Below are 23834 nucleotides of genomic sequence, written 5' to 3' on the forward strand. Positions count from 1 at the left end.
GAAGGTGCACGTATTTGTCACTGTACAGTGAACACAGATGTGTCCTCCGCATTTAACCCATCTGTGGTAGTGAACACACACACACACACACACACACACACACTAGTGAACTAGGGGCAGTGAGTACACACACACACCCAGAGCGGTAGGCAGCCAACTCCAGCGCCCGGGGAGCAGAGAGGGCCTTGCTCAAGGGCCCAACAGTGTCAGCTTGCCGAGGCCGGGAATCGAACCCACAACCTTGTTATCGATAGCCCGGCGCTCTAAATGTGTGCTGATTTAGGCCTACAGTTAGCACCATGCTAATTGGTTTGTTGTGAGCGGCCCTTACTTGTTAGCTACAATAGCCTCGCAGCTCCAGTGTCAAATTAAAGAGGCGAAACTTCTGACACCCAACATGACTTTAAATAATTTCAAATCCAATGTATTAGTATGGTGTTTTTTTTTTAACAACTGCCGGCATCACAAAGCAGCTTTACAGAATCAGCAATCAACAAGACTTAAAAATCTAAGACCCTCAGTTAGCAAACCAAAGGGTAAAACTCCCTCAGAGCTAGAGGAAGAAACCTTGTGAGGAATTAAGACTCATTAGGGTGGTCCCATCCTCCTCTGGTCAGAACTGCTTATAAAATATTGATAAAAGTCAATTAACCACCATTTAAGACTGAATATTGTAAAATAATACATATACAAATAACAATTTTCCTTGGTTTGTGTCATAACAAGCAGCTGAAGACTTAATAGGTTTTGGCTGACTTCAGAAAAGCAGCGTACTAACAGTGTACTGCCAGCCTATTGGAAATGTATGCTGGTTGAGAGCCATCTAGTGGCCAGGGCCCCCCCCAGGCATGTGCCCAGTAGGCCTGGTTTAGGTGGTGATCTGTGCCTGAGAGTGATCTGAACTAGAGTCGGTTACTGAATATGCACAATGTTTGTGTGATGTATCTCCAGCACCCTCAGATCCAGAAGGAGTCTCAGTACATCAAGTACCTGTGCTGTGATGACAAGTGGACCATGACCTTGTGGGTAACAGGAATCCGTATTGCAAAGGTGAACAAAACCTCCCTTGTTTCCTCCTAGAATCCTTACAAGCTCCTCAAAACAGCCCTCCACGGCTCCTGAGGCCAGTCTGTAATATCTAATTCACAATGTATCATTCAACACACAAGCAAACCAATGTGTGTGTGTGTTTCACCCCTCCAGTATGGCAAGATGTTGTATGAGAACTACAAGAGTGCAGCGAGAAAAGTCTCATCACTGTCTTCAGTTTGGACAAACCTGAACCGCCAGCCAAGTCCATCAACCTCCAACACATCCACCCCTTCTCCAACACCAAAAGGTGCCGATGCAACAGCATTACAGCTGCTGTTCATTTCGAGGCTGTATGTAATCTATAAGTGTTTAAAAAAAGCAAATGTAAAAAGTACATGTAAATTATTATTATTTTTCCTTCTCAGCCAAAACAGCAAACGGACACGCTGCTCAGCCCCGGCAAGAGACAGGGCCCAAGGTAACCTGCCTATCTCTGTTTAGTGTAAAGTAAACTAAGCCTGTAATAATTATGCTATTGTATTATCATACAGTATATGGACATGAGCCATTTTTGAGCCATCAGTCAGTTTGCTGAGCTTATATTTTTATATTCTAATATCTGAATATCTATATTCTATTCCTAATAATGAAAAAGATCATTGCTTTTGAAAGGGTGTACCTGCATTATTATGCTTTTATATTATCATTTTATCAGTAACATGATAATCCTTTAATAGTCCCACAGTGGGGAAATTCACGTCACTGCGGCAAAGGGATAGCAAGACCCTTAAAAGTAAATACATTAGAATATTAGAATATATATATATATATATATATATATATATATATATATATATATATATATATATATATATATAAATAACACTCTACACACTTATTTACAGATACATCTGTAAAGTTTCAGTGTGTGTGTGTGTGTGTGTGTGTGTGGTCCGCTGGGAGCAGTTGTAGAGTTTGACGGCAGGACCTGCGATCCCGCTCCTTCACGCACTTGGGGTGAAGCAGCCTGCCGCTAAGGCAGCTGCATGGGGTCCCAAGCATGTGGTGGGAGCTGTTCTCCGGCATTGATGCCAGCTTGGCTATCCTCCTCCTGTCTCTAAGGGTCTAAGACGCTTCCCAGGACAGAGATGGTGGTCTTATTATTATTATTTGGGACAAAAAATATATATAAAATCATGACAGGCCTGTAATAAGCATACACAAAACACTGGCACTTATGTAATAATACACTGATATCTATTTACAGCAGCATTTACTAATCTGATAACCTGTTGTTTCTGACTCTTCAACTCTTGGCTAGAAACTCAGAAATGTTGAAAGTGCACTTAAGTGAAAGTTTGGGTATGATATCATAATCGAATTCAGGTAGAAGTGCCCACATTTAAGCACACAAAGGTAAAAGGGAAAACACAGGTTATGGTGTAGTACTTTAACATCTCCAGACACTCAAATATAAAACTATTCAAGTTGTTTCTTAGTATTTTATAAAATGTGTGGTGTGTCTAGACATGACCAGGTTACACTTTCTGAAGATCACTGGAAAATCCTGTTAGCTAACGTTCTCCACTAACCAGATCAGACCATGAAATAGCATGATGGCTCTGTTGGCTGCTGCTGTAGTAATAGAATCAGTACACTCTAAGGAAAAAGTCCTATATCAAACTAATAATGGGTTCTTTCACTCTTTGTAGTAATATTGGGGCTCTTTTAGGTTCTAGATAGAACCATGTTTCCCCTAAATGTTCTATATAGAACCGCTACAATGTCAGGATCCAGGCTAGCATCCATTTAAGCACCCAGATGGTTTTAGATAGCACCATTGTCTGTCTTGAGAACCCTTGAGGAACCCTTTTATTAAGTTCATGAACTTGGCCTGATGCTCCATAGTCAATGCATTGCCACTTGTGTCGCTACTGTGGCAATCAATCAATCAATGTGTCTATGGGACCAAATGCGACTTCAGAAACCTGAACAGTTCGTCCAAAAATCATAATTAAGGAAGCAGTCTGCCCTGCAGTGGCGGTATTGAGATTTCTACAACTGCAGTAATTATTAAATATGATATTTTTGACTGATACCGACTATGATGCCTAGAACTCTGGCAGTAACCTTAAGATATGGCATATTTTTTTTATTACAGGGTCCCAGTAACCAGTCATCTCTACCACCACCTCCACCACCAGCGGAAATCCTGCCCCCTCCACCCCCAGACCCTACATTCCTTCCTCCACCCCCTCCTCCTCCACCTGCCTTGGCCATGCCTGTGAAGCCAAATCCACCTCGCTCCACCCCCCAGCGCTCACAGCCGGCCTTCCCACCTCCGCCGGCTGCGGACTTCCCGCTTCCTCCACCTCCGAGCGACGACCTGGAGCTGCCCCCTGATTTCCTGCCTCCACCCCCTCCGGCTCCAGGAGGGTTTATGGATGGAGATCTTCCTCCTCCACCTCCAGAACCACTCCATTCTACCCTTCCACCTCCGCCTCCGGCCTTCAATCCACCAACAGCCACCGGTGGAAATTTCCTGCCACCACCCCCGCCGCCTCCACCGCCTCCACCTGCTGCTGCAGCAATCCACACGACCCCCTCGCTGAGGAAAGTCGGTCCCCCACCACCAAAGCGGACTACACCACCTATAGCGGCATCCTCTGGTGGCGATTTCATGTCAGAACTGATGGTAGCCATGAATAAAAAGCGTGGTGGGCAGGGAAGTGGACAATGAAGTGGTCAGCTGGTCTGGGCAGAGACAAGTGACTTCTATGGTTTAGTGCATGAATACTGTAATGGCTGGTGTAATGCTGAGGAAATTCTCTGGGTTAGAACAGATCATACGAATGTTGTAAATATTTGTACTAACATTTTATTGAAATTATTGCTTTACATGGCATAAACAATGGATTGTGGATGAGCAGACGGAAATAGGGAAATGTGGTTGACGTAATAAACATCAATAAACAAAAATAAGTGATTTATCCACACCTGGCCTTTTTAACGGCTGTTTCTATGGTTACAGCCTTCTTTACGCCCATTTGTATGGTTTCAGGCCTTTTTAACGGCTGTTTCTATGGTTGCAGCCCTCTTTACACCCATTTTTATGGTTTCAGCCTTCTTTACGCCCGCTTTTGTGGTTTTGGGCCTACTTAATGGCTGTTTCCATGGTTTAAGCCTTTTTTACACCCATTTTTATGATTTCGGGTCTTCTTAATGGCTGTTTCTATGGTTGCAGCCTTCTTTACACCTCTATTTTTATGGTTTCAGCCTTCTTTACACCCGTTTTTATGGTTTCAGGCCTTTTTAACGGCTGTTTCTATGGTTTCAGCCTTCTTTACGCCCATTTTTATGGTTTCAGGCGTTTTTAACGGCTGTTTCTATGGTTGCAGCCCTCTTTACACCCATTTTATGGTTTCAGCCTTCTTTAGGCCCATTTTTATGGTTTCAGGCCTTCTTAACAGCTGTTTCTATGGTTGCAGCCCTCTTTACACCCATTTTTATGGTTTCAGCCTTCTTTACGCCCATTTTTATGGTTTCAGGCCTTTTTAACGGCTGTTTCTATGGTTTCAGCCTTCTTTACGCCCATTTTTATGGTTTTAGGCCTTCTTAACAGCTGTTTCTATGGTTGCAGCCCTCTTTACACCCGTTTTTATGGTTTCAGCCTTTTTTACGCCCGCTTTTATGGTTTCGGGCCTACTTAATGTCTGTTTCTATGGTTTAAGCCTTTTTTACACCCATTTTTATGATTTCGGGTCTTCTTAATGGCTGTTTCTATGGTTGCAGCCTTCTTTACACCCCTATTTTTATGGTTTCAGCCTTCTTTACACCCGTTTTTATGGTTTCAGGCCTTTTTAACGGCTGTTTCTATGGTTTCAGCCTTCTTTACGCCCATTTTTATGGTTTCAGGCGTTTTTAACGGTTGTTTCTATGGTTGCAGCCCTCTTTACACCCATTTTTATGGTTTCAGCCTTCTTTAGGCCCATTTTTATGGTTTCAGGCCTTCTTAACAGCTGTTTCTATGGTTGCAGCCCTCTTTACACCCATTTTTATGGTTTCAGCCTTCTTTACGCCCATTTTTATGGTTTCAGGCCTTTTTAACGGCTGTTTCTATGGTTTCAGCCTTCTTTACGCCCATTTTTATGGTTTTAGGCCTTCTTAACAGCTGTTTCTATGGTTGCAGCCCTCTTTACACCCGTTTTTATGGTTTCAGCCTTTTTTACGCCCGCTTTTATGGTTTCGGGCCTACTTAATAGCTGTTTCTATGGTTTAAAGAAGGCTGAAACTATAAAAACAGGTGTAAATAAGTCGGAAACCATCGGGCCTTCTTAAAGACTGTTTCTATGGTTTCAGTCTTCTTTACTTACGCCCATTTTTATGGTTTCAGCCTTCTTTACGTCCGTTTTTATGGTTTCAGCCTTCTTTATGCCCATTTTTATGGCTTAGGGCCTACTTAATGGCTGTTTCTATGGTTTGAACCTTCTTTACACCCGTTTTTATGGTTTAAGCCTTCTTTATACCTGTTTTTATGGTTTCAGCCTTCTTTACACCCGCTTTTGTGGTTTTGGGCCTACTTAATGGCTGTTTCCATGGTTTAAGCCTTCTTTACACCCATTTTTATGGTTTCGGGCCTTCTTAATGTCTGTTTCTATGGTTTAAGCCTTCTTTACACCCATTTTTATGATTTCGGGTCTTCTTAATGGCTGTTTCTATGGTTTGAGCCTTCTTTGCGCCCATTTTTATGGTTTCAGGCCTTCTTAACAGCTGTTTCTATGGTTGCAGCCCTCTTTGCACCCGTTTTTATGGTTTCAGCCTTTTTTACGCCCGCTTTTATGGTTTCGGGCCTACTTAATGGCTGTTTCTATGGTTTAAAGAAGGCTGAAACCATAAAAACGGGTGTAAATAAGGCTGAAACCATCGGGCCTTCTTAAAGACTGTTTCTATGGTTTCAGTCTTCTTTACTTACGCCCATTTTTATGGTTTCAGCCTTCTTTACGTCCGTTTTTATGGTTTCAGCCTTCTTTATGCCTATTTTTATGGCTTAGGGCCTACTTAATGGCTGTTTCTATGGTTTCAGCCTTCTTTACTTACGCCCATTTTTATGGTTTCAGCCTTCTTTACACTCGTTTTTATGATTTCAGCCTTCTTTACGCTCGTTTTTATGGTTTAAGCCTTCTTTATACCTGTTTCCATGGTTTAAGCCTTCTTTACACCCATTTTTATGGTTTTGGGCCTTCATAATGTCTGTTTCTATGGTTTGAGCCTTCTTTACACCCATTTTTATGATTTCAGGTCTTCTTAATGGCTGTTTCTATGGTTTCAGCCTTTTTTACACCCCTAATTTTATGGTTTCAGCCTTCTTTAGTCCCATTTTTATGGCTTAGGGCCTACGTAATGGCTGTTTCTATGGTTTCAGCCTTCTTTATGCTCGTTTTTATGGTTTCGGGCCTACTTAATGGCTGTTTCTATGGTTTGAGCCTTCTTTACTCCCGCTTTTGTGGTTTTGGGCCTACTTAATGGCTGTTTCCATGGTTTAAGCCTTCTTTACACCCGTTTTTATGGTTTGAGCCTTCTTTACACCCTTTTTTATGGTTAAAGCCTTCTTTACACCCGTTTTTATGATTTCGGGTCTTCTTATTGGCTGTTTCTATGGTTTCCGCCTTCTTTACGCCCGTTGTTATGGTTTCGGGTCTTCTTAATGGCTGTTTTATGGTTTTGGGCCTACTTTATGGCTGTTTCTATGGTTTCAACCCATTTTACGAATGTCTCTATGGTTTGAGCCTTCTTTATATCTGTTTCTATAATTGCAGCCTTCTTCATGATTGACAGGTGGGACATAATGCAGCCACCAAATTACAACCAGTGAGGATCCTCTGAGAATGGTCTCACCCTGTGAGAAAGTGGCTGGTTTAACTTTCCAGAAGCTGTAGGTGATCAGTCTGTGTGTGGTAGGTTAGGTCAGGAAGAGCAGCTGACCCTCAGCTGTGAAGCCCATGCTGGAGGTCTGCTGGAGTATCCTGCACTCTCTGCTCTCTTCTGCTTCACAAAGGGCTCAGTCAAAGTCTGCTGCAACAGCTCCACCTAGAGGCCATGTGGAAAATGACTTTCACAAAGGTAAACATCATTGGATCATGTGGTCTTTACATTTCTAATAGTGTTGTATATAGTTCTCCTAATTGTATAATGCAGGGAACAGATATTTATATATATAAATATTAAAATATTTAAAGATCTGGAGGTCTCTATTAAATCCATTTTATAAATGATGATTAAAGACATTTCTTCAGGTGTGTGAGTTTAGTTAGATTACCTCCATCTCTCAGTGTTGATCACATGAAGATCAGATCTCCAGTTCTTCAAATATGTTATGTTGCATGTTTATTTATTTTGAACACAATGAAAAGTCTATGGTTTTTCTAGACTCACTACAGATTTGAGCAACAAGGCCTCACCTCAGAGAAGTCGTTCACCTCTGCCTTCCTAATAGCAGACTCCGCCATCCAGTTTCGTAACACATAGCGTGGATTGACAGCTACACAGATCATAACATACACAAAAGGAAAAGGCTTAAGAGGGAACACTGCTATCTGCCAAAATCCTCGAAGGTTATGATTTATACAGAACTGCACAGAGGTTTTAGGCACCTAATCAAATTATTAAAGTCATGTCTCTCAGCAGTGAGAGAGTTTTTACTGTAGAAGCTCCAGATCTCATCAGATCAGCTGCAGGTGAAGATAGATCCAGTAAAAAGGAGAAACAAGAGCTTCTCATTCTGAAGAAAGAAAGTAGTGAGATCTTGTCGGTGAGCTAGTCTGAAGAACAGAGCTCGGTTCCTCCAGGTTTCTCCTGGACGCCCCCCAGTCCAGCCAGCACAGCGTGGAGGATGTGTTCAACTCCATCATCATCATCAGCAGCAGCAGCAGCAGCTCACCTGATTTACCATCATTAAGCCCTGATTTACCACCAAACCAGGTGTTGATCTGAGGAGAACTCTAAATAATACTAGACTCCATGAGAGAGGAGAACTTTGGAGATGTTCTAATGATTTTTTTTGAATTAGTGTTTATTGTAATATCAGTGTTTTACTGAGCAGATAAACACTTACTGCCCAGATAAGCAGCTTCCTGATGTTTACAGGGGACTAAAACTTTTGCACAGTACTGCATATTATTAATAAATCAACTGATACTACTACAGAGAAAAAAACCACACACACAGCAGTCATTGGATTACCTCTCATCCTGTACTGTCGATTCTCATCCGAATCCCCATGCTGACTGTGAGAGGGAAATATACACTTAACATTAAAACACAGGTCTGATCTTAAAGAGCCCATCTCATCATCCTGTGTTCCTCACCTAGTTTGCTGTACGACGTAAATACAGTTTTACAACATGCTGTTCACTCCACAGTCCGTATTTGAGAAGCAGGTTGCAAAAACTGCCAATTGCGAATGCATTATTTTTATGATGTCAGAAATCCTGCCACATTTACATCTATCCGCCTGTTCGGCCTACAGCAGTTAAGCTCAGCCCACTTAAGCTAAAGCTGTAAGAAGCGACCAAATATTCTGTTTAATTCTAAGAAATTATGAAAAACAATATTATGGCTGTTTTTGGTGTGTAAACTCATAAATGTGATAACAAAACTCATAAAAGTGTCCTCAGGGAGTGAAAAAACAACAAATTACACTCAGAAAATACAAGAAATGCTACATTCTGAAAAGTGTGGAATACAATGTTACCTTCTAAGCCTCTGTACATAAAGTTTGGCCCAATCTGAAAAAAACTCATGAGAAGAAAGGTCCCAGAGAGCCCACATCTCCTGTGAGAAAAACACACACACACACACACACACACACACACACACAAGACTGAATATGATCAGTAAACTCAGGAGGTTTTTGCCAGTAACAAACAAACTGGTACATTAAAATAGTGAGATGTGCAACCCTAATGTATTACAGGCACCATATTTTTCTTTTTATTATTATGATGATGATGATTGTTAATAATAATAATAATAATAATAATAATGTTTTATTATTTATATATGTCTTTTATTATTAATAATACTACTGTTATTTATTATGACTAATGTTATGTATTATTATTCATACAACAAATAAATAATGTTATTTATTTATTGTTTTTATTATTATTAATAATAATAATAATAATATTAGTGTGAATGCTATACTATTATTATTAGTATTATTATTATTGTATATATTTGTATTATTATTATATTTATTAGTAGTAGTAGTAGTAGTAGTGACTAAACAAAGTGTTTAAAATTAAAGAGACACTTTTCGTATTTGTTTTATAATGGATGGATCATGATGGATAAACCAACATACAAAATAGCTTAAAATCTTCTTATTTTCTTGCTGTAAATTAACATGTAAAACATTTATCTTTAATCACAAAGCTTTAAATTTCCATTTTGGAGATACAGTGTTTTGTTATGACTGTGGTATCGTGGAACTCAAAGCCAGTCCTTCATTTAAAGGCAAACTGGCTGGATTTTTGGAAAAAGAACTCATTTAAATCTACTGCAAACATATTAACATTGTGGAAAATGGGAGAAATAAACCCTCCCAAAACCACTGTTTGTCCAAAGGTATCCGGACACCCCCTCTAGTGAGTGACTGACACAGGAGTTCAGCTGTGCACACACATGTTCGTCATAGAAAACATATAATGTATAATCTCCATATAAAAGCACTCGGCAACAGAATGGGATGCTCACATGAGCCTAAGGTCACCATGTTGAATGGCAAGCATAAGCTAGAGGGTTCCAGAGCCCCCGGTATTTCGCTGTGGAGCAGTGGAACTGTGTTCTCCAGAGGGATAGAGCTCCATCTAATACTACTGGGATGAGTTGGAGGGGCAAGATTGTCCAGCATCAGTACCTGACCTCACTGATGGTCTTATGAAGCTGCAGCAACTTCTGATTATAGAGGTAACTCTGAATGTGCGTGCGTCAACAAACTTTTGGACATACAGTGTAGTGTATCAGGATAAACCTCATGTCACTGGATGGTGAGGTCCTGTTCTGGGTTAAACTATGTGTGTCTGAGAGACGAAGGCAGAACCTGAGTGATGGAGTCGTTCTGGAGTCGAAGCAGAGTCACTTCACTCAGGTGCCTGAAAGTCATGGTGAAGTCAGCACCCGTGTCCTCCATTAGCTTAGAGACAAGAGCGAGAGACAACACACAATCAAGAAGAAGAAGAAGAGGAGATCAAATCCAGTAAATGAATAAACTGACATAGAGGTGCTTTAAAGGACCACATCACATAGCACTGACTGTTGATGCTCCACTGACAGTAATAGTGATAATGGCGTCTCTGCCATTGCCATTCTGGCCCCCAAAAATTGCTATAGGTTGTTACTCAATAGAACATTTTCTCTTCACAGACCTTCAGAAGAAATGCGATCAGATATGCATCATCATCTTCATCTCCAATCAGGCCTAGCTTTGCTCTGAACAGCTCATGAAACCTGCAATGAGAGAGGAAACATGAACACAGAGGTAAATGTATGCAATTTCCCCCTTATCCCAGTATTACAGTACTTTTTTGGCACCTAGGCTCCCCCTACAGTCGGGAAGTGGAATTTAATTTTAGAGCTACATCTAAAGGACACATCTCAAGGCTTTCACATGCATTTGTTGACAAGCTGAGAGACACATTAGCATCAGACGTATCATTCAGGTGAAATAAGTATGTGGACTGAGGCAGTAGAGTAATGTTATATGAATATGACTCAGGTTTTAAAGCGTTACCCGGGTCCCAGAAGCAGTTACTCTTTTGGGATGTGAAAAAAGCATCCAGGTAGAATTTCTAAATAGTGTTTAAATAAGCGTCAGGAATTTTGCACTGATTTCAGATCAGCATTTGCTTCTACAGTCATTGGTCAAAGTACTTCCCGTCACGCCGAAAATACCTGAATGCCTGGATGAATGTAAATAAACACAAATCAGCATAATTTTACCGGATATTTTTATTTTATTCTATTTGTGCATTTATTTATATGATTTACTTTTGCATGAAAAAAAGGGGAAAACAGGGCAAAACATTTTTTTTGCATTTTATTTTAAGACATAAGTTAAAATGAAAGGAGATGGTTGAACTACACTACTACTGAACTACTCATATACACTATCGAGGCTATTTCTGAATTTTGGTAAATGCATATGTATTAATGTTCATTATCATAGATTTTAGCATTATTTCAGAGGTATCTCACACACACACACACACACTGCCACAGACCTACAACTTAGGCCTACTAAACCCTTTAAACCGTCTTTGGTACATGGGAGGGGGGTCCATTCTTCTAATACCAGAGAACAGCCCCACCAGTTTGTACAGGAGCCCCTGTAGTTACTAAGTAATACACCTTAGTGTGGAATAAGGCCTTGCGTTAAGGGGTTATAATATTATATTATTATACTATAATATCCATAATATCCTATCTACCCATGTGTCTCTATGTGTCCCCGGTTTTGAAAACCAAACTATGGTCACTCTATGCTACATAATGTTGCTTTAACCGATCAGCCAAGATGACCTCAATTTAGTACTGTGGCTATAAGGCCAATGTAGCCAACAGGTAACGTAAGCTTTGTACTGATCCATTTGACTGATCCGCTCTAAATCCTATTACAACGTTTACACCTGGCTTTTCATGCAGACAAGTGAAACTCAACGTGATCCGGTCACCCAAAACACACTTTACTGCCTGGTGTAATGCAAACAGCCTCTATGTCTTACTGTGGTCCTGGAGGATCGTTATTTTTGGTTAACTGTATATTAATATATAACTGAAACGACGAGAACGTGAACAAAGCACTTGCGAATGCAATATTAATTCGAACATTAATTTGAGCAACCAGTAAAAAACACTCTCACCTGCTGTGGTAGATCTGTGGATAGCCCCTCAGTATGTGTTCGGCCCTGAGTGAAGTGAGATGCACCACTGATCATTCACCTTACAATGAGGAAAATCCAAACCAGAAGGAGACAGAGTTGAAGGACTTACTGTGACCTCTGATTCAGAGACAGCACTGGGAGGAGAGCTTCTAGAAGTCTCTGGAGATTAAACAGCCCAACGTTCGCCTGGGCTCCTATACTGTATCGTCCTTCATCATCAGACGAGTTCGGCACAAAATCTAAAATCAGGAAATGCATTTTGAGTCTCGGATGGTGAAGAGTAATATAATATAACCGGCATCTATGAATATTCAGAAAGCAAACAAATATATAAACAAACAATCCATTAAAGTGAGACTTACTCGGGTTATACGCCTCCATAAAGCCAAACGGGCCGTAATCAATAGTGATCGACAAGAGACTGAAGTTGTCCGTGTTGCACACTCCTACAATCAAAGCAACATTACGCAGCAATGTCAGCTTATAACAGCAGCTTCAGGATCATGCTAAAGCTCCAATGACTGTAACGGGGGAGAACGGCGTCTCCGTCATTCCCACCCTGGGCTGGAACGCTGCTGCTGCTACTGCACTATGGAGCTTTGGTGGTGGAGCTGCAGGAGGAGAACCTCTCTCCAGAACTGCTGCTGTGTAACACTGAGTAACCCATAGAGTCATATTAGTGTAAAATCCTGTAGTGTTCTTCTACCGCCTCAGCCCACATGCTGCTCTACCTTCAGATCAAGCTTCTGGAGCTCTCAGCTTGTCCAGAAATGCATGTGTACAGCTGTCCATGAGCTAAAGTGAATGACACTCCTCACCTGTAGGGGAGCCTAGGAGTAAAACATACTAATTCTTACATAATGCTGCTTTAAATAATAAAAACTTTATATAGACAATACTGATGAGGGAGTAGGGAACCATTTGGGTCACAGCCAATTAAAACTAGGGCTGGGCGATATGGTAAAAATGTTACATCATGATATTTAAAGACATTCTTCACGATACACAATATTTATCATGATAAATGTAATCACAGACTAAATTCATCAGTAGCAGCATGTTCTTATAAACTACTATTCAGATCCTCTCCTGCACTGAATACAGTGATTTCTACTCAACATCTGCAGCTCTTCATCTAATTAACCCAGTCTAATTAAATTACCTGCAGCTGATCAGTGTTTATTAAGCACTAACAGTCTCCTCCATGTGCTAAGATAAGCACATTGTGTATCATGATAACAAAATGTATCACATTACGATAAAATATCATCACATTGCCCAATCCTAACTGAAACCATATGACATCCGACTAATTTACCTACCATGAGCAAAGCCAACAGACATCCATTTAGCGATCATGTGGGCTGTTTCATTCACCACAGCTGTGAAAAAGGCCTGGAAATAACAACAAAAAAACACCAAACTTAAAATACTTTAATAAAATATATATTATTATATTTATCTTATATTTATAACTATAACAACTAATATTAGATTAAGTATTAAAATATAAGCAGCTGATATGAAGTCTGCAAAATTCCAGTCATTTTTTATACTTTATAGAGATGTAAACACACTGGCGCTACTGCTGAGCTTGGAGCGTAGATTACACTTTATTAATGCTGGAATATGGAGTAAATCTCATAACTACACACACACACACACACACACACACAGCTGGTCCTCCCTCTTAGCTCAATCCAGGCCAATGACTGATCATCCATTTATCTCTTAAAAAGTTATTGAAGCTTTTTCTTTATTAAAGCTTCAGAGTTTGAGCTTCGTCGTGTTCCAGGCTAAATTTATCTAAACTACACTGAGATATTATAAGAGATTTTTATTTATACACATTTATTTGTTCTCTGTTTCATTCTCCACGGCTGAGAAACAGGACTGGAAATGATTATAATTATCACAATTATTACAAATACAATAATTATTATATTTATATCATATTTATGCTTGTACTTTCACTGGTAAAACAAAAAAATATCAATAATTAAAGAAGAGCTGCTACTGCTTACCACATATTTATTAGGATCGTTAGGGTTGATAGCAGTGAAATGCTGTTCAATTACGAAGTTTAGCAGCGTCCTGCAGCGTACAAACAAAACACCAACACCGGTATCAGAAAATGACCCTTAATGACATCACACTGAGAAAGAGTGGCCTTCATTTTTCTGATTCGTTAAGACTATTCGTTAATGAACATGATTAATCTGCAAACTTCAAATATGCGTTAAATTTTTAATAACGCAAACTAATCATCTTACCAAGTGGTAAGTGGTGGGGCAGTGGGTAGAGCGCCGGGATATCGATAACAGGGTTGTGGGTTCGATTCCCGGGCTCGGCAAGCTGCCACTGTTGGGCCCTTGAGCAAGGCCCTTTACCCTCTCTGCTCCCCGGGCGCTGGAGTTGGCTGCCCACCGCTCTGGGTGTGTGTGTGTGTACTCACTGCCCCTAACACATGTGTGTGTGTGTGTTCACTACCAGATGGGTTAAATGCGGAGGACACATTTCGCTGTACAGTGTACACTGTACAGTGACAAATACGTGCACCTTTAATTAAGTTTGGCTCCAACTTCCTTCGATAGGTCTCTCTCTTGTAAACACACTGTCTCTACTGTATTTATCTCACTCTCTTACACACACACACACACACACACACACACACACACACACACACACACACACACACACAGCTGCTCCTCTCTTAGCTCTTAAGATTTTAATCCAGCCCAATGACTGATCATCCATCTATCTCTTAAAAAGCTGTTGAAGCCTTTTCTCTATTAAAGCTTCTGAGCTTTGTCATGGTCCAGGCTAAATTTCTCTAAACTACATAGAGATATTCCTCTAGACAGTTTATTAGGCACACATTATTTGTTCTCCCACCCAAAAATTCAAGGCAGTGCTAGCTAGCATTTTAACTTGTAATTAATCCAAATGAATCACAGAATAACATGATAATAACATATACAATATATAATATAATACTATATAAAATATATAATATTGTGATTAACGTTAACCGTTAAACTCTTTAATAGTCTGACAGCACTAGTTAAAGCACAACACTAGAAGAAATAAAAGTCCTACCTAAGAACATCCGGCTCCCCAGCTTTGGTTAAAATCTCCAGCGAACCAATCCGGAACCAGGATGGCGCCAGACGAAGAACAACAGCTCCTACATAACGAGCCATTTCAGAATCAATATGTCTGTGAAGTGTCTTCATGAGATACAGAAGCTTCCAGTCTGATTCCTGACTCACCTCTCTCCTTCCTCACCCCACCGTTATAGAACTGGTCCCTCCACACGGGCTCCTCACTCACCACAAGGCTTCAAGTAACGAATAGGGATCACATATGACTTCTGCAGCCCAGTACAATCAACACACTTTTATACACAGAGCAGCTCTGGTTTTCTCACTACATCATTTTATATATTGCTTTTAAATATTTTAAATATTCATGCCATATTCATCATCCTCGCTATGTGATACCACGCCTATGAGATGTTTGTACCGCTGTTATCAGAGTATTATTAGTCTGAGAATTTTCAAAGCTCACTGTAAAGGTGAACTTTGAAATGAGTTATCTAGAACACCAAGGGTTCTACCACCTGGCACGAAACACACCAACGAAAAGCCAAATAAATGACATCTATGAAGATTGTTAATGAAAAAAAACAAAAAAAAAACAAAGAAAACGTGTTAAACATGTAGTGATTTTGTAGTGATAATGATGTAGTGACACAATATTATAATAGAAAGTGATAAAATGATCATCATATTTATGTTACATTAAATTAATATATTTTGTTAATATATTTATATTTAATAAAATATAAAAATGTATTAATAGAGGATAAAGACATTAACACATATATACAAATATACACATATTAATAAAACAACAAAGATTATTAATATATAATTTAAAACATTTGATAAAAATTGATAAAATATTGTATTCAACTGTTTATATGTGCAATATTTTACATATAAGACATATATAATATTTAAGCAATTGTTTATAGTTTGCTGTTTCCTTACACTCAATTTATATTATATATTTTTTATTTTAATTTCTGGTTTTATTTCTATTTAATAATTAAATAGTAGCATATAATTTATATGTATTTATTTTCCCATATATAATTTATGAGTGTGCGGCTGTTCTTACACACGTCATTTATATTATATTATTACTATTTATTTGCTGTTATATTTTTATTTTATTATATTTTTATATTTTATATTATTTTCTTTCTCCTCATAAATTATTAGTGGCTGGAGCACAGAATTTATCGAGAAAGTAAAACAGCGAACAGTTTTGTATGTGCTGTACTACAGACTATAGACTGCTACACATGCAGCTCACAATGTAGAAAAACAAATCCAAAAAAAGGCCAAAAAGTATGATTAAACAAATAAATATAAAATACTGATGTGTGTTTAGAGTTCACCTCAGAGCTCTGCTGGTGGGAACATTAAGGAAGTGCATCGCCTCACTGCACAGGAACTCCCTGACTGATGAGCGAAGCACAGCACGTCCATCTCCAGACCTACAGACCACACAGATCACAGAACACACAGCATGAGCTTCTTTATCTTTATATAATGAGTTTAAAATGAAAGCAAAGCTGTGACGAAAGTGCAAATAATAAGAGCTTACACTGCACCAATTAGCATCATCATGCCTCAAAAGACTCAAAAATCATGTTTTAATGAGAGGGTCTGAACTTTCGATACTATACTAGTCTTGTAGCTTGAGTGCAAAACCAAGGTAGCACCAACCAGGTCATCAGGTATAAAGGGAAATTTGTGTAAATTAGACTATGATGTAGTGTAGTGTGTCACAATACCCTAACAACACTGCCTTCTCCATGACAGACTGGGGTTCAATTCTCGACCTGGGCAAACCCACCACTGTACACCAATAAGAGCCCACTCCTAACTCTACATTCTCCTACTGGAGTTGCATGATTCACAGGTAGGTCACCCTCGAAAAGAGCTTCTGCTAAATGCAGTAAATGAAAAAGTAAGTCTGAAAATGGGCTTCACCTGGAGTACGGCGTCTTTCCAGAGCCTTTGAGTTGGAGCTCCCATCTCTCACCCTTTCTGTAGTGTTTTAAGCCACAGTGGAACATTTTAGCACAGTTAATCTGGAGTGATACACAAACTAGCTAGAAAACAAATACAGTGTTTATGTACATACCTGTTTATGAATTCACCCAGTAAATGTGCCCGTCCATCTCCCAGCTGCCCTGCCCAGTAGCCAAACTGGAGTGGGAGGAAAAAACTATTACAGTTCCAGTTTAGTTACTGGCCAGATTTTAAAGACTGAGATTACTGTACAGAGGTGCTACCTGATGGCCACCGTATCTGTGAGCCAATGGAAAAGAGCCTGGAAAAAGCTTCCCCCCACTGAGGAACTGAGGAAGATCTTCATGTTGCATCACAGAGTCATCCAGGTCCAAAACCTTCTCCAACACATCCTGAATAAAGGAACGTTTGACAGTAAGACTTCTGGAGTGATTTAATCCAGTATGAATCTGCAGGGTGTGTAGTTTATATAGTCTGACAGTAATAATAACTGTGGGTAACTTAATCCAGTATGAATCTGCAGGATGTGTAGTTTATATAGTCTGACAGTAATAACTGTGGGGTGATTTTAATCCAGTATGAATCTGCAGGATGTGTAGTTTATATAGTCTGACAGTAATAACTGTGGGGTGATTTTAATCCAGTATGAATCTGCAGGATGTGTAGTTTATATAGTCTGACAGTAATAATAACTGTGGGTAATTTAATCCAGTATGAATCTGCAGGGTGTGTAGTTTATATAGTCTGACAGTAATAACTGTGGGGTAATTTAATCCAGTATGAATCTGCAGGGTGTGTAGTTTATATAGTCTGACAGTAATAACTGTGGGGTGATTTTAATCCAGTATGAATCTGCAGGATGTGTAGTTTATATAGTCTGACAGTAATAACTGTGGGGTGATTTTAATCCAGTATGAATCTGCAGGATGTGTAGTTTATATAGTCTGACAGTAATCATAACTGTGGGGTGATTTTAATCCAGTATGAATCTGCAGGGTGTGTAGTTTATATAGTCTGACAGTAATAATAACTGTGGGGTAATTTAATCCAGTATGAATCTGCAGGGTGTGTAGTTTATATAGTCTGACAGTAATAACTGTGGGGTGATTTTAATCCAGTATGAATCTGCAGGGTGTGTAGTTTTTATAGTCTGACAGTAATAATAACTGTGGGTAATTTAATCCAGTATGAATCTGCAGGGTGTGTAGTTTATATAGTCTGACAGTAATAATAACTGTGGGGTAATTTAATCCAGTATGAATCTGCAGGGTGTGTAGTTTATATAGTCTGACAGTAATAATAACTGTGGGTAATTTAATCCAGTATGAATCTGCAGGGTGTGTAGTTTATATAGTCTGACAGTAATAACTGTGGGTAATTTAATCCAGTATGAATCTGCAGGGTGTGTAGTTTATATAGTCTGACAGTAATAACTGTGGGGTGATTTTAATCCAGTATGAATCTGCAGGATGTGTAGTTTATATAGTCTGACAGTAATCATAACTGTGGGGTGATTTTAATCCAGTATGAATCTGCAGGGTGTGTAGTTTATATAGTCTGACAGTAATAATAACTGTGGGGTAATTTAATCCAGTATGAATCTGCAGGGTGTGTAGTTTATATAGTCTGACAGTAATAACTGTGGGGTGATTTTAATCCAGTATGAATCTGCAGGGTGTGTAGTTTTTATAGTCTGACAGTAATAATAACTGTGGGTAATTTAATCCAGTATGAATCTGCAGGGTGTGTAGTTTATATAGTCTGACAGTAATAATAACTGTGGGGTAATTTAATCCAGTATGAATCTGCAGGGTGTGTAGTTTATATAGTCTGACAGTAATAATAACTGTGGGTAATTTAATCCAGTATGAATCTGCAGGGTGTGTAGTTTATATAGTCTGACAGTAATAATAACTGTGGGTAATTTAATCCAGTATGAATCTGCAGGGTGTGTAGTTTATATAGTCTGACAGTAATAACTGTGGGGTGATTTTAATCCAGTATGAATCTGCAGGATGTGTAGTTTATATAGTCTGACAGTAATAACTGTGGGGTGATTTTAATCCAGTATGAATCTGCAGGATGTGTAGTTTATATAGTCTGACAGTAATAATAACTGTGGGTAATTTAATCCAGTATGAATCTGCAGGGTGTGTAGTTTATATAGTCTGACAGTAATAACTGTGGGGTAATTTAATCCAGTATGAATCTGCAGGGTGTGTAGTTTATATAGTCTGACAGTAATAACTGTGGGGTGATTTTAATCCAGTATGAATCTGCAGGATGTGTAGTTTATATAGTCTGACAGTAATAACTGTGGGGTGATTTTAATCCAGTATGAATCTGCAGGATGTGTAGTTTATATAGTCTGACAGTAATCATAACTGTGGGGTGATTTTAATCCAGTATGAATCTGCAGGGTGTGTAGTTTATATAGTCTGACAGTAATAATAACTGTGGGGTAATTTAATCCAGTATGAATCTGCAGGGTGTGTAGTTTATATAGTCTGACAGTAATAACTGTGGGGTGATTTTAATCCAGTATGAATCTGCAGGGTGTGTAGTTTTTATAGTCTGACAGTAATAATAACTGTGGGTAATTTAATCCAGTATGAATCTGCAGGGTGTGTAGTTTATATAGTCTGACAGTAATAATAACTGTGGGGTAATTTAATCCAGTATGAATCTGCAGGGTGTGTAGTTTATATAGTCTGACAGTAATAATAACTGTGGGTAATTTAATCCAGTATGAATCTGCAGGGTGTGTAGTTTATATAGTCTGACAGTAATAACTGTGGGTAATTTAATCCAGTATGAATCTGCAGGGTGTGTAGTTTATATAGTCTGACAGTAATAACTGTGGGGTGATTTTAATCCAGTATGAATCTGCAGGATGTGTAGTTTATATAGTCTGACAGTAATCATAACTGTGGGGTGATTTTAATCCAGTATGAATCTGCAGGGTGTGTAGTTTATATAGTCTGACAGTAATAATAACTGTGGGGTAATTTAATCCAGTATGAATCTGCAGGGTGTGTAGTTTATATAGTCTGACAGTAATAACTGTGGGGTGATTTTAATCCAGTATGAATCTGCAGGGTGTGTAGTTTTTATAGTCTGACAGTAATAATAACTGTGGGTAATTTAATCCAGTATGAATCTGCAGGGTGTGTAGTTTATATAGTCTGACAGTAATAATAACTGTGGGGTAATTTAATCCAGTATGAATCTGCAGGGTGTGTAGTTTATATAGTCTGACAGTAATAATAACTGTGGGTAATTTAATCCAGTATGAATCTGCAGGGTGTGTAGTTTATATAGTCTGACAGTAATAATAACTGTGGGTAATTTAATCCAGTATGAATCTGCAGGGTGTGTAGTTTATATAGTCTGACAGTAATAACTGTGGGGTAATTTAATCCAGTATGAATCTGCAGGGTGTGTAGTTTATATAGTCTGACAGTAATAACTGTGGGGTGATTTTAATCCAGTATGAATCTGCAGGATGTGTAGTTTATATAGTCTGACAGTAATAACTGTGGGGTGATTTTAATCCAGTATGAATCTGCAGGATGTGTAGTTTATATAGTCTGACAGTAATCATAACTGTGGGGTGATTTTAATCCAGTATGAATCTGCAGGGTGTGTAGTTTATATAGTCTGACAGTAATAATAACTGTGGGGTAATTTAATCCAGTATGAATCTGCAGGGTGTGTAGTTTATATAGTCTGACAGTAATAACTGTGGGGTGATTTTAATCCAGTATGAATCTGCAGGGTGTGTAGTTTATATAGTCTGACAGTAATAATAACTGTGGGTAATTTAATCCAGTATGAATCTGCAGGGTGTGTAGTTTATATAGTCTGACAGTAATAACTGTGGGGTGATTTTAATCCAGTATGAATCTGCAGGATGTGTAGTTTATATAGTCTGACAGTAATAATAACTGTGGGTAATTTAATCCAGTATGAATCTGCAGGGTGTGTAGTTTATATAGTCTGACAGTAATAATAACTGTGGGTAATTTAATCCAGTATGAATCTGCAGGGTGTGTAGTTTATATAGTCTGACAGTAATAACTGTGGGTAATTTAATCCAGTATGAATCTGCAGGGTGTGTAGTTTATATAGTCTGACAGTAATAATAACTGTGGGGTAATTTAATCCAGTATGAATCTGCAGGGTGTAGTTTATATAGTCTGACAGTAATAATAACTGTGGGGTAATTTAATCCAGTATGAATCTGCAGGGTGTAGTTTATATAGTCTGACAGTAATAATAACTGTGGGTAATTTAATCCAGTATGAATCTGCAGGATGTGTAGTTTATATAGTCTGGCAGTAATAATAACTGTGGGTAATTTAATCCAGTATGAATCTGCAGGATGTGTAGTTTATATAGTCTGACAGTAATAATAACTGTGGGTAATTTAATCCAGTATGAATCTGCAGGGTGTGTAGTTTATATAGTCTGACAGTAATAATAACTGTGGGTAATTTAATCCAGTATGAATCTGCAGGGTGTGTAGTTTATATAGTCTGACAGTAATAATAACTGTGGGTAATTTAATCCAGTATGAATCTGCAGGATGTGTAGTTTATATAGTCTGACAGTAATAATAACTGTGGGGTAATTTAATCCAGTATGAATCTGCAGGATGTATAGTTTATATAGTCTGATAGTAATAATAACTGTGGGTAATTTAATCCAGTATGAATCTGCAGGATGTGTAGTTTATATAATCTGACAGTAATAATAACTGTGGGGTAATTTAATCCAGTATGAATCTGCAGGATGTATAGTTTATATAGTCTGACAGTAATAATAACTGTGGGTAATTTAATCCAGTATGAATCTGCAGGATGTATAGTTTATATAGTCTGACAGTAATAATAACTGTGGGGTAATTTAATCCAGTATGAATCTGCAGGATGTGTAGTTTATATAGTCTGACAGTAATAATAACTGTGGGTAATTTAATCCAGTATGAATCTGCAGGGTGTGTAGTTTATATAGTCTGACAGTAATAACTCATGACTCCTCCATACAGCTGCTCTGCTGCCTACCTTGGATAAGGCAGCAAGCTGCAGCGCCCCCTGGAGTGGAGTGGGCTGAGACTGGGAAAATATACACCTGTTCACGGTGCGAACAGAGCTGTCCTTCACTTCATCAAGGGGGAGGGAACCTGGAGAACGACAGAAAGGTCAAATGATGTGAATTAAAGGGGTCCAAAAAGAGACCAGGGTGGTCTTAAGAAAAAATCCCTGTTATTCTCCGAAAGCATATGCATCATTTCTTACGCTCATGATGAAATATCATGCTTAACTTTTAATAGACTATAGACTATCTGCATTTACACTCCTGGCTCTATTCCAGTTCTGCTCCTCTCCTGCATCCCACCAGCTCCAGGTCAGCCTACCTAACAGTCTGTGAGCAGTCATTTTCAGAGGAGCTTCAGCACGGCAGCTCCATCTGTGTCCAGGTGAAGGTGCTGGACTCTGCAGGTGTTTTTCCCTGCAGCTCTGTTCAGGCTCCTGAGAGGCCCCAGCGAGCACAGCGCTCAGCAGCACAGCGAGGGGCAGCACAGCGAGGGGCAGCACCTGGGGCATCTGGGGTCTCCAGCCTTCACCTGTGTTTTCCAGTGGCTAAACTACTTTAACACTCGGTCCAGAAATGGACACACACACCAGATCAAAGCTGGTTAAGCCTGTAGAAGCACTCAGAGATGTTGTCTTCCTCCAGAAACCGAGTTTATCCAGGTTTGGTGAGAGTTCAGGCAGCTCTGCTCCTGCTGCTCATCTCTAACGAGCAAGCAAACCGTGTCAAAATAAAAGTCACAGCTCAAAAATCCTGTTCGCACTTTTGAGGACGAAAACTGAGCTTATTTGTTTGTAGAAAAAAGAAAAACACACGGTGACAATAAATATTCATAACACTGACCCATCAAGACACAGGCGTTATGGATGTTATATAAATAACAGGATGCTATTTTTTTATTTTAATAAATATAAATGGAAAAACAAATGTATGTATGTATTAATTAATTTATTTATTTATTAAATGTGGTAACATAAGCTAACTAACGCAGAAACTGTAGAAAAAGTAAATTCACTAACATCACGTAAAAATGATCAAGTGACAGTAAATGTCCATAATTTCCTCATCCTGCCACTCCTAACAATTATTATTATTAAATAATAGACATTATTAATAATAATTAATAATAATAATAATAGAGATTTACAGTGTTTTATTTCGCCTGATATTGTTATTATAGGACTGTTCCTTTCGGAGCTCATAACTTCCGGTCCACAGCTTTATCACGTGATCCTCTCTGACAGTTACCCAAGTTTGCGCGGTGCGTCATTATATGTTTGCAGGCATATAACTACACCCCCGGCTTCCGGTCGCCTCTTTTTGTGCCTGGTCACATTATTATTATTATTATTATTATTATTATTATTATTATTATTATTATTATTATCGCTATAAAAACACTCGATAATTTTCTGAGGCGTTCGTGTTTTATTTACTTATTCTTTTAAATCGCATAAACTATAAACTGTGTGTGTGTGTGTGTGTGTGTGTGTGTGCGTGTGTGTGTGTGTGTGTGTGTGTGTGTGTGTGTGTGTGTGTGTGTGTGTGTGTGTGTGTGTGTGTGTGTTTTAGTCAGGCGCTGTCGGTGGCTCTGGGGGTCCTCGGGGTGCAGGATTGTGCTGGGGTACGGATGGTGTCGCTCCGCGCCGGTGTG

The 23834-nt window shown here is 39.0% G+C and overlaps 2 protein-coding genes across 5 annotated transcripts in view; one reads left to right on the plus strand and one right to left on the minus strand.

Moving 5' to 3' along the window:
* The window catches only part of apbb1ip (amyloid beta (A4) precursor protein-binding, family B, member 1 interacting protein), a 49268-nt gene extending 45246 nt beyond the window's left edge, over window positions 1-4022 (plus strand). Inside the window, exons 11-14 of the mRNA XM_072679298.1 lie at window positions 952-1050; window positions 1204-1339; window positions 1458-1510; window positions 3194-4022. Coding sequence (XP_072535399.1) covers window positions 952-1050; window positions 1204-1339; window positions 1458-1510; window positions 3194-3772 — 867 coding nt within the window. The 3' untranslated portion in view covers window positions 3773-4022. The remainder of the gene's footprint in view (window positions 1-951; window positions 1051-1203; window positions 1340-1457; window positions 1511-3193) is intronic.
* Window positions 3904-22883, minus strand: LOC140555932 (protein adenylyltransferase SelO-like). 4 transcript variants are annotated; one of them, XR_011979694.1, is made up of 20 exons: window positions 22503-22883; window positions 22150-22268; window positions 17347-17475; window positions 17196-17260; window positions 17042-17098; window positions 16444-16542; window positions 15248-15315; window positions 15075-15162; window positions 14000-14069; window positions 13298-13370; window positions 12338-12421; window positions 12085-12214; window positions 11955-11999; window positions 10461-10542; window positions 10136-10228; window positions 8783-8862; window positions 8272-8315; window positions 7491-7570; window positions 6151-7119; window positions 3904-6116 (listed from the first exon to the last, which is right to left on the minus strand). XR_011979694.1 is itself a non-coding variant. In XM_072679300.1 (19 exons), exons 1-19 carry the CDS (start codon window positions 22690-22692, stop codon window positions 6997-6999), a joined length of 1719 nt encoding a protein of 572 aa, XP_072535401.1. In that variant the 5' UTR covers window positions 22693-22883; the 3' UTR covers window positions 3904-6996. The 4 variants fall into 4 exon arrangements, 2 of the variants coding, with proteins under 2 accessions (XP_072535401.1, XP_072535402.1); XR_011979695.1 differs by having other exon boundaries at window positions 3904-5517; window positions 5548-7119; XM_072679300.1 differs by having other exon boundaries at window positions 3904-7119.
* Between the last annotated feature and the right edge of the window lie 951 nt (window positions 22884-23834).

This window comes from Salminus brasiliensis, chromosome 5 (assembly GCF_030463535.1).
Source record: "Salminus brasiliensis chromosome 5, fSalBra1.hap2, whole genome shotgun sequence".
Classification (NCBI taxonomy): Eukaryota; Metazoa; Chordata; class Actinopteri; order Characiformes; family Bryconidae; genus Salminus; species Salminus brasiliensis.